The 11,799-nt window shown below is 36.5% G+C and overlaps 1 protein-coding gene across 1 annotated transcript; it reads left to right on the top strand.

Moving 5' to 3' along the window:
- Positions 1-4,044: 4,044 nt before the first annotated feature.
- On the top strand, positions 4,045-10,394 carry LOC108166342 (uncharacterized). The gene is made up of 5 exons (XM_017305112.2): positions 4,045-4,321; positions 6,503-6,577; positions 6,659-6,707; positions 7,567-7,644; positions 10,259-10,394. Exons 1-5 carry the CDS (start codon positions 4,097-4,099, stop codon positions 10,348-10,350), a joined length of 519 nt encoding a protein of 172 aa, XP_017160601.2. The 5' UTR covers positions 4,045-4,096; the 3' UTR covers positions 10,351-10,394.
- The last annotated feature ends 1,405 nt before the right edge of the window (positions 10,395-11,799 follow it).

The raw sequence follows: 11,799 nt of genomic DNA, 5'->3' as shown, positions 1-11,799 counted from the left end.
TGTGCCGTAAGAAAGAGTTCTTTTCCAAGTGGGGTTGTACAGGGTTCCACCTACACATACAGGGATCTTGAAATACCTTCCATATGCAGACCCATTGGTGGCAAAACTGTGGTTGACACATTCAAATCAATCAAATCAAATTTTATTTGTATAGCATATTTCAGCAGCAAGGCATTTCAAAGTGCTTTACATAAAAATAACAAAAATAAAAATACAAAGTCATGCAACATAAAATCAACAATTAAAACATTACATTAAGTCAAGTGCCATCATTAAATTCGTAATTGATTACGTTTGTTGGGATCCTGGGTGGTTGGGATTGCTGTTTGTCCTTCCTTTGTCCACCAGAGGCCGCTGGTAGATTGGTGTTTGGAGGGCGTGGACTGTCTGCCGCTGGATACCTGTTCACCTGCAGCTCATTACTTCATCAGAGGAGCTTTAAAAGGAGGGAGCAGTCTATACTTCAACGCCAGTGGGAGTGTGGTGTATGGTTCAGCAGCTAAAACTAGATTAAAAAAAAATTAGAAGTTATTCAAGCCAGAGCACTGCGAATTTGTTTAGCTTCAGTTAAATCAACTCTAGTGATTTACAAGTAGAAGGAGGAAAAATTATGTATCAGAAGACAACAGCTAATGGTTAATTATTGGATAAATTTAAAAGGACATAATGAAGATCACCCAGTTAATAAAGTATTAGAAAAGTGTTGGGAAAGAGGAAAGAAACAAATTAACAGTTTTGGGTGGGTTGGGGATGACAGAGCAAAAATATTTAATGTATATTATGAAGAATTTAGTCCAACAGTATTGTGGCCTTTTAGACACATGGACATAGAAATATATCAATGTAGACGGATCATTATCAAATATTAAGAAAAGAAATACAATAGAATTTTATAATCAAGTACAGAATAAATATGAGTATTTGCAAATGTATACTGATGGTTTGAAAGACCCCAAAAATGAAACAACCAGTATAGCAGTAGTGATTCCAGAGTTAAAGATTAATATTTCAAAAAGAACATCTAATTATTTGAGTATATACAGTGGGGCAAAAAAGTATTTATTCAGCCACCAAAAGTTCTCCCACTTAAAAAGATGAGAGAGGCCTGTAATTTTCATCATAGATGTACCTCAACTATGACAGACAAAAGGAGAGAAAAAAATCCAGAAAATCACATTTTCTGATTTTTTAAGAATTTATTTGCAAAATATGGTGAAAAATAAGTATTTGGTCAATAACAAAAGTTCATCTCAATACTTTGCTATATATCCTTTGTTGGCAATGACAGAGATCAAACGTTTTCTGTAAGTCTTCACAAGGTTTTCACACACTGTTGGTGGTATTTTGGCCCATTCCTCCATGCAGATCTTCTCTAGATCTGCATGGGTGTGATCTTGCGTGGAGCCCCAGATGGAGGGAGATTATCAGTGGTCTTGTAAGTGTTCCATTTTCTAATAATTGATCTCACAGTTGATTTCTTTACACCAAGCTGTTTACCTATTGCAGATTCAGTATTCCCAGCTAGGTGCAGGTTTATAATTTTGTTTCGGGTGTCCTTTGACAGCTCTCTAGTTTTGGCCATGGTGGAGTTTAGAGTGTGATTGTTTGAGGTTGTGGACAGGTGTGTTTTATACTGATAACGAGTTCAAATAGGTGCCATTAATACAGGTAACAAGTGGAGGACAGAGGAGCCTCTTACAGAAGAAGTTACACGGCTGTGAGAGCCTGAAATCTTGCTTGTTTGTAGCTGACCAAATACTTATTTTTCACCATATATTGCCAATAAATTCTTTAAAAATCAGAAAATGTGATTTTCTGGATTTTTTTTTCTCCTTTTGTCTGTCATAGTTGAGGTACATCTATGATGAAAACTACAGGCCTCTCTCATCTTTTTAAGTGGGAGAACTTGCACAATTGGTGGCTGAATAAATACTTTTTTGCCCCACTGTCTGCAGTAAAATTGTGTACTATTTTATTAGCTTTAGAATAGGTGGAGGATACTAATATAAATAAAATAATAGTTTGTAGTGATTCGTTATCTGCATAGTTGAGTATTGAAAAGGGACATACAAATCATCAAAATATATGAGATTATGGTTGTTCACCATAGGATATGTGAACAAAATAAAAATTTTATATTATTCTGGACTCCTGCTCATGTAGGTATTAGGGGCAATGAAAGACCAGATAGGTTGGCTAAGGAGGCTGTTAAAAAGAAGATAATGATATGCTAATGAAGTCATCTAAATCTGAAGGCAAAAGTATAGTTTGGAGAGAAAGCAAGAAGATATGGAAAATTAGGTGGGATAATAAAATAAATGGAAGACATTTATATAGATATTTATATAGATATTAGGATCCAAAAGATGGCAGTAGTGCAACATTAATGGATGCAAGCTGCCGTTAAAACCTTAAGAAGAAGAAGACTTCAACGCCAGATTGCAGGCCACCAGTAAACCTGCAGTACCATTACTAGCTAACAATCTGGTGACAACCTGTTTTCTTGTGAACCCTTAGTAATTGTTCTGTACCTTTTTAGGAGCTTCCTTGTGACATATTTGGATCCATCCACACGAAGCTCTCAAGCTCCTGGCGTTTTCCCTCTGTGAACCCTCTCCTTGTTACGCCGGTGGAAGTTACCCGCCAGTTGCCCAAGCTCCACTTACATCCTCTTTGTCTCCTCATACTCCCCTGGTTGCCGATCCCCTGAAGACTCCTGAACTTTTGATTATTGTCTGTTTGTAATTGTAATAAATATATTTTACTGATATCTGTTCTCTGTGCAGAATTCTTGCATGTGGGTCAGAAAGCTAAACCAGAACATGACAACGTTTTAAATTCAACTCTAAACAGATGAGTTTTTAGTCGAGATTTAAAGGCACTCAGTGTTTCAGCTGTTTTACAGTTTTCTGGAAGTTTGTTCCAAATTTGTGGTGCATAGAAGCTGAATGCTGCTTCTCCTCGTTTGGTTCTGGTTCTGGGGATGCAGAGCAGAACCAGAACCAGAAGATCTGAGGGGTCTAGACGGTTGGTAGAACAACAGCAGATCTTTAATGTATTGTGGTGCTAAACCGTTCAGTGATTTATAAACAACAGTATTTTAAAGTCTATTCTCTGAGCTACAGGGAGCCAGTGTAGGGACTTTAAAACTGGTGTTATGTGCTCTATCTTCCTGGTTTTAGTGGGAATGTAGCAGTTCTGGATCAGCTGCAGCTGTTTGATTTTGTTAGTCAGACCTGTGAAGACACTGTTGCAGTAATAAGTGCAAGTAAAGATAAACGCATGAGTTTCTCTAGATCTCGTTGAGACATAAGTCCTCTAATCCTGGAGATGTTCTTCACGTGGTAGAAGGCCGACTTTGTGACTGTCTTAATGTGGCTCTAAACTTTAGAGCCACCTAGATTCCAATGAACCTTGGTTCAGGTAAGAGTCCATCACTACTCCTAGGTTTTGGGCTGATCGCTATGTTTTAGTTATAACTGAGGCTGTGCATTGATTCTAGTTCGCTCATCTTTAGGTCCAAAAATAATAACTTCAGTTTTGTTTCTGTTCAGCTGGAGAAAGTTTTGGCACATCCACACATTTATCTGTTCTAAGCATCTGTTCAGTGATTGGATTGGTTCAGAGTCACCTGGTGACATCGTGATGTAGAGCTGTGTATCATCTACATAGTTATGGTAGCTGATCTTATTTCCTGTTATGATCTGAACCAGTGGGAGCATATAGATATTAAATAGGAGGGGTTCTAGGATAGAACCTTGGGGTACCCCCATTCAAGGGAAAATATTTCTTTGTGTATAACCTTTTGTATCTTTGAAACTTTTCAAAGCTAAGCCAATTTCAGTTTCCCATGTAAATGTTGCTATGACAACAGTAAAATCTTTATGTCTGACCTGGTCCTCTAAAATGAGAACTGGTTCTTACTGGTTCTGACTCACCTTGATAAGCCAATGTAAAATATAATTTAAAAGTGACTGAAGTCTGTGGGATCAAATAGTTATGTAAATATGAACACAAACAGTAATAAAAAGAGTGCAAACTAAAAACCTATTATCTTCGTAGGACAATATCACTTACACTTGCAGAACTCAAACAGATGAAGACCATCGACGTGCAGATTATTGCCATGACGTCAACTTGTTTTTGTGCTGCTTTTTTACCTTTGAGTAAACAGGAGTCCTGCCAGGTCCCATGGGGAGCAAGATCGAATCCGTTCCTGCTTCCAGCGCTCCTTATGGAGGATATAAGTAGCCTGGAACATTGCTGTGATCCACAAACACATGCTGTGACCTGGCCACTTCTTCTCGCTACAGCAGATATGGTGAGTGCAGTTGAGTGTTTCTTTATTGCAAAGCTTTTTCGAAAAGTAAAAATATGTAAATCTGAATATTTTAAGTGTCTGCAAGTGACTTTATTTCACAGTATGTAAAATTGACAATGTAATCAAAGAAACCGTGTTAAAATTGACTTTGTACTCTTATAAATAATTAATCTTCATTCTTCAATATTAATTAAAAAATAAAGTATTTTTTTGTAGTTTGACTATAGATTTGTTGAAATTTTATTTATTAATTTATTCAAACTCATACTTTTAAGACACTTTAAAAAAATGAAAACTAAAAATGTCTACAATTTGCTATGCTTTGACAAGGATGAAAGTCATATCAGTAGTATGATAAGAAAAAATATTTATGGACTGTATTGTTCGTGTGCTACTCTAATATCATCAATGCAAGTGTGTGAAATGGTGAAAGGCTATGATAATTAGTCCACCAACTAGAAACTGTTTATTGACTAGGTGGTGATAACTAATTGTATTTTACAGATTCTCAAATCAATACGGATTCTTTGGCTAATAAAACCATCATGAAGAAGGCATTTATTTGTGAATTCAAAAGCAGAATAAAAGTTTCAAAAATCCATCAAATGTTTTCTCACCAAAGAATCCATTACATGTTTTTACAATTACCATTTTTTCTCATTTTGTTTCAGCATGTTTTTAATATAAACATTTTTGCACTTTGATTGTGGTAATATGCCAATTTAAATCTTTCAGTAGAAAAAGTGAAAGATGTTATGTGGTCGAATTAAATAGAACAATAACATGTTTGGGAAATTACCTTGAATTCCACCCATCAGTCATCTGGACATATTTTACATGCAAAGTTTATATTTGTTTTGTAGTTGTCTTTTGTACCGAGTCACTTATTTAGCAAGATCTTCATGGTGCTTTCCTTTCAGAACCAAGTGAATTTGGTGAATCATCTGTTAATTCCCTGTTTTTATACTCTTGTTATTAATTCTTGTTCCTCTACAGAGCAATTCACAATATATATTTCTTACAGTGCTTTTAAACCAAATTTACCAGAGGGATCAGAGTGGGGTCAGTGTTTTTTTTAATGGAGGTGTAGTTTAGACTTAGACTTAAATAAAATGACATAAAATAAAGTAACAAAAGAATGAAACAACCCATTCAAGAACTTCCAGGTTCCAGACCCATAATCTAGCAAATAACCTAGTCTCAATGGCACTGATCGTAGATGACGTCAGATATGAATGACGTCAAATTGAAAAGGCTTATCTCATAAACTGGATGGAGCCAGTGCAATCAGACCAACCATACGTAATTTAGCCATATTGCAGTGCTAATTTAATAACATTGCGACATCTGTCGTAAAAATGTCGCAAAAATTGCGACATATTTTATTTAAATATATAAAAACCACATAGCCTACAGTGTTATCACTGTATTGTTTTTACATGTAAAATTAATATTTCTCAAATAAGGTCTATTATTATATGTAAACCCTTTAATTTCCTGCTAGGTACCAAAACTGTTGCCACACAGTAGAAAAGTGGAGTGGCCATGTTCCAGTTTTAATTTCACCAGACAAACTCATGCTGGACACAACTGAGTAGAACTTCATGAGACTGATTTTGCAACAAAAAAAAAGTTTTTTGTCATAATGTTTAATATAACATTGTTTCTGAACAGATCTGCCAAACAGAGACATTTTGTTATGATATGGAATTGTACAATATAAAATACCACAAAACTAAACCCTACCCAGTTTGGTGGCAGTTTGTGGTGACGTTTCCTGGGAATTTTTGTACAGTTCAAATCAAAGACCAAGGAGGATTACAGATATGGTGAGGACAGAGATATGGTGTGAGAAGAATGGTAAATGGGAGGACTTAAACAGGTCACAAAGTGCTTCACACTCCATTCACCCATTCAAACACACATTCACAAGCCAATGTTTTGAGCTACTGCTGCCCTGGGGCAGAGTGACAGAAGAGAGCCTGCTATGCACTGGCACCACCTGGCCAGTGGATGGCACCACCACCAGCAGACAAGTTGAGTGAAGAGTCTTGCAAGAGGAATCAAGGACCTCCTCATTTACTTTATATCTGAAACAATTAAATCTTTAATTAAAAAGATTGAATTGGCACATTTACTATCCAAACTAGCTTTTTTTGCTTTTGTTTACTCTTGTTTCAGAAGACAAAAGCCACAGTTATCTGGACATGCAGCTTGCTGATCTCTCTGATTGTAGAGTCCTACCATGCTCAGAAGGTAAAACTCTCCAGCTGTGACACCTACTGGCAGGTTTCTGTAATGCCATCCTCTCTTACCAGTAAAATATTATCGTTTCAGCTCAGTATTCACTGGGGTCCTCAGTCCATGATGTACTTGAAGGGCAAGTGTGAGTGCAGATAAACTAACATTCCTTACACACTAATACCACAGGCATAATTATTTTAAATTAAATATGGTTGTCCTAACAACACAGAACAAATGTGTTTTGAATGTTTAATGTTCCACGTTTAGGACAGTATAACATCTTCAGGCTCTATCACCCATGCCACCAACAAGCATCACACATACCAACCATGTGACCACCATCAAGTTCTGCTCAGACATGCTGCTGTGTCTTCAAAACATCCTGTTTCTCTGCTGATCTTCACTCACCGCTTTGGCTGCACAACTTTTAGACTCTCTGGTCCTAGATCCATGTAAAAGGGACTTCAAATTAAATACCCTCATTCATATTACCATTACTGCTTTTTATGCATAGCGAACTACATACTACTTAGGCATTTTCTAACTAGAGAAAGGTATCTTTCACTTGGTACTTCACCCTTTGGACCATTGCTGTGTTCCCGTGTGAACTTACTGGAGCATTAGTTCCTGAAGGTCAATTTAGGTCCATTTAGTAATGTAACAAATTTAAAGGCAACTTCTTATCACCAAAAGGCACTTCACAAAACAAATATCTAGTTTTTTCAGACATATATAATTAACTCAATCCATTCATCCGAAGTACAAACATGCTTCTTTGATAGCTAACGTATAGTGCAAATTCTGTTCATATTCTCAGTTTCTAAAGTTGTCATTGGAAGCCCATTTGATTGCATTTAGTCAATGTCTCAGCAGCAATTCCTCAGACTGAGTAAGCATGAAACAGCATTAAAAAGGAACTTGCTTGACAATTTCTTGTCTAACATCTATTATAAGAGAAAGTCTGCAAAATCTAATGTAATATATATTATTTTCGTTCTTAGATGGGAAAAGGTTTGTTTCGGAGGACGGAACCAGTGTGTTGAAGCAGAGTCTTCAGGGTTTCAGTGGACTGCTCCAAGGTACAGTAACACCTCCACTGCCTCATTTGGTAACTTCTTGTATTATGAATAGACAGCTCAAAGTTATTAGCCAATGTCAATGTCAAATGTATTTATATACCACTTTAAAAACATGTATAAAACTGCACCAAAGTGCTGTACAAGAATACAATAACACAAATTGATAAAAACAGAGTATCAAAACACTACTTCAAATAAATGCCAAAGAATAAAAATGAGTTTTCAGAAGCAATTTAAAATGATCCAGGCTGTGGGCAGATCTAATCTAAGCTTACTTGTAGCAAGTTTTACACTGAGAAGATTTTTAAAAAAAATATAGTCATATTGTAATAAAGAACATAAAATATTAAAACAACTACGGCAAGCCAACAACAATCTAAGGCAAAAACTAACAGGAGAGACCAAGAGAAACTACTCTTCCCCTCCAGACAGTCAGTAAACAAATAATGCAAATATGATCATGCAGTCCAAAGATTGGGAGATTCTCCTTTGTCTTCATTCTGACTATTCGTAAGCTAGGAAACTTCTTTAAAGTTGTTCAAACTGCTATAATTTAAATATTTCTTTGCTCCAGGTTATGGAATGTTCCATTTGATTCAGACAATAACTATGCCCAGCCTAAAGTAATATATGTCTGATAATTAATTAATAACCATCAGTATCAATACATACTAAAAGGAATAGTTTGAATTGTATAACTGTATACAAAGACACCACATGAATATGTTTATTAATAGATGTTGTAGATTACTATATTTAGTATCCAATTCACTTCAGATTGAAACATTATTTGAAGATAAACTGAAGTAATACTCAAGGACAGGAGTGTGTTATATGTTTATTAATTCCAACAGACCAAATGATATTACTGTTTCAAATCATTGTGTCTTTCTGCACATCAAAAAGCATTTCCCTGTTCCTTTAAGCAAGTTGCAAATTGTCAAAGTAATGATGAAGAAGAAAAGCTTCTTCTTCATCAGGAGGAAGCTGTCTTCTCTGCTGTTTCCTGCTTTTTCAATTGCCATTATCATGCTGATCAAAATATTATGCAGGTCCTTGTTAAATAGTCTCGACTTCCACAATATCTGGATTGTGGAGGTCCAGATTTTAAGTCTTTTTAATTAAGACTTTAAAAATTTTAAGTCTTAATTTTTTAAGACTTAAAAATTTAATTTTTAAGTGTTAACATGCAAAATGCCTGAATAAGTTGTGATTCTATGCATTTCTAGACCTTTTTTCTGAATCTGTTCTGAAGTGGTAACTTTCTCCTAGATGAATCCTGAGTTTCTCTAATGAAGGTAAATGTGTGAAGCATTAGATCAACCAATGATCATCCAGTTTTCTGAAATAACTCAAATGTGCTTCCCCTCAACTTGCACGTACATAGTGCTTATAGCCAGAGCACAACAAGATGTTACATTTCTGACAAGGAGTGAAGGACAAGGATCAGGATGGGGTCAACAGCCAGAGAGAAGAAGAGGAAGAGGAGTGAAGATGAAGACATAATGTCAGTTTTCATCACTCCTACATCATCAGACAAGAGTTTGTGACCCACAACATGATGCAGATGAAGTTCCTCTCACCTCATTCCTGAACCCTGTTGAGACATTTTTCTCAGCATGGAGATGGAAAGTAAATTAAGACTGCACTGTAAGAAAAACAACAGATGTGCTGTAGGAGTTAAACACCACATTTACTGTTTTCATTTTGTCATGATGTGTGAGGATTGTAGTGGATCCACATGCAGGGAGGCTGAGGCATCAAGTGAATTTGAAGATTTTAATGAAAATTATGAAAATACAAACTTACAAAAACCACAGAGAGCCAGAGGAGAACAAAAACCATAATCAACAGAGAAAGAACCAGAAAGGAGACATGGGGAATACACGTGGTAAACTGTGAAAAACTGGGAAAATAATGGGATTAATAAGTAAGTAGTAACTGAGAATGAGTTTTCCTTTTTTCTCTTTTTTTTCTTTGTGCTCTGCAGTGCTTTTATTTCTTTTCTGTATCACAATGACATGGTCTGTCAACAATTCACAGTAACAGCATTAATGTAAATCTTGTCCATTCTCTTACTATTGCTCTCCCACTATCTCCAGTACCTGTCATCAAAACTTTAGCCATGGTTTACAACAGAACATCCATCCAAAGCACACTGTTATATGACAACATAACTAATCAATTTGATGACAATGAAACAATGACTTGTCATTCTGAGACATGCTCACTGACAGATTTTTACTTTTGATAGATTTTGAGAAAGAAACTGGATTTTTCATGTAAATCCAGGCTATTTTACTGCTTTTATGAACTGTTTTTAAAAATGCACTCATTAGATCCCTGCTTCCATTATTTGATAGTTGCAGCATTAAAGAGTGCCTGTAGGGTTTTTTGGGGTTATTTAAACCATAGGTTAGCTGGTTTGGTTTTTATTCTGTTCTTTGGTTTTGTAAAAGTGTATGAAAGGCATCAAACTTTTTAAAATCTTATCCAGGATGACAACACATTAAACGTTTCAGGTAAACCTGAGTGTCAAGTTCTTTCAAGCTATGTTTCTAGTCACAGCTATACTAGAACATTGTCCATATCAGATATGTGTTGTATTTTGCAGGTATCCAGATGCTCCAGTCATTGGAACTGAAAGAAAACCCAAAAATTCTGATTTTGGAGAAAATTTTCATCCAGAATCTCGAGGAGAGATGAGTCACTCTGCCTACTTCTGAGTGAATATCACCAACTTTACATCCCAGCACTAAACCTTATAATAAAGAGGTTCTTCATTAGCCTTCTTAAATGAAAGCTTTGGGTTTGTCAGTAACCAGTTGTGTGATTCCTGTTGTTTTTCATGTATCAGATTTAATTTTATCTTGTTGTAAAATGAAAAACTGTTAATAAAAATTAGAGAATGGTATTGATATTTTTTCCATCTGCTTTATTGTCTGCTGTGGTGAAGCAATCTGTTTGGTTTGGCTATGAATGAATAATTATTATTATATATAACAATTAAAATTATTATTGAATTATTAGTTGCATAATTAGTTTGCAAATATATGAAACACACATTTTCCATTCTCACTTTTTTATTTTTATATGCAAGAAGTAAGAAGGGTCATGCCACGGGTTATTCATCTTTAATTAATGCCTTTACTACACAGAGGGGTATTTGGATGCAAGTGATGGAACATAAAATTATTTTTGAAAGATGCAGACATCTTCCTGTCTTCTAAAGTCCAGAAGGAGTTCAGCAGATTATAAATCCATCTTCAACCTTAAAAGGTCCAACCAGCTTATGGTTCATAACACCAGCCCTACTAGTACCCACCTCCACCTTGCTGGCATCAGACTCAAGGTGGAACTCTGTGCATCTTACTGATCCACCACAGGACCATCCACCTGGTCCACCCAGAGTCACTCAGTTCATCAGTCCAGAAAACCTCTGAAGGATCTGTCAGCAGGTGTCTCTTGGTTCAGTCCAGTGGGTCCCTGGTCTCATCCTTCCTAACCTCGGCCATGCCTCTTAGCATGGCCGAGGTTAGGCCATGCTAACCTCGGCCTAACCGATGTACTGATCTAGAAGTACATCAGGTACTTCTAGATCAGTGGTTCTTAACCTTTTTTGAGGTACCGAACCCACCAGTTTCATATGCGCATTCACTGAACCCTTCTGTAGTGATAAATAAAATATGATTTTTTTTCCCCCAAATTCAAGACATAAGGCTGACCCAACTAGAATCTAGTTGGGTTCAAATCCATGCTGAGAGTGGAGCTCCTTCAATCAGGGCTCCTCCGCAGCACTGATTGGCTAAGCAATGTAACGTGATCCTCTGCAGCAAGTGATGGCAAAGCGGGGCGTCATCACGACTTTACACAAGTGTGTCTTTACCTCCGCGGCAGAGGCTCCACCGAACCCCTGAGACCGACTCATTGAAGCCATGGGGTTCGATCAAACCCAGGTTAAGAACCACTGTTCTAGATAGTCCTGGTAGTTTGCAGTTATGAACTATAACAGAACTAGAAGATAACGGGTTCCTGGTAGCTTCACACTTGATTCTTACATCCCAGAGGTTACTTTGCTTTTTTTTTCTCGTTTCCTGTGACCCTGTTGACTGCAGCAAAACAGTATCTCTATATCTCACAAAGCTTAAGTGTTGC

The sequence above is a fragment of the Poecilia reticulata genome, chromosome 6 (assembly GCF_904066995.2).
Source record: "Poecilia reticulata chromosome 6, P_reticulata-male-v2, whole genome shotgun sequence".
NCBI lineage: Eukaryota > Metazoa > Chordata > Actinopteri > Cyprinodontiformes > Poeciliidae > Poecilia > Poecilia reticulata.
This window is presented reverse-complemented; position numbering and strand designations above follow the sequence as displayed.

Bases quoted from the DNA above. Each gene is read 5' to 3' on its own strand.
- LOC108166342 (XM_017305112.2), top strand. From the start codon at position 4,097: ATGAAGACCATCGACGTGCAGATTATTGCCATGACGTCAACTTGTTTT. The intron at 4,322-6,502 runs GTGAGTGCAGTT...CTCTTGTTTCAG, and splicing joins TTCTCGCTACAGCAGATATG to AAGACAAAAGCCACAGTTAT. The intron at 7,645-10,258 runs GTACAGTAACAC...TGTATTTTGCAG, and splicing joins TTTCAGTGGACTGCTCCAAG to GTATCCAGATGCTCCAGTCA.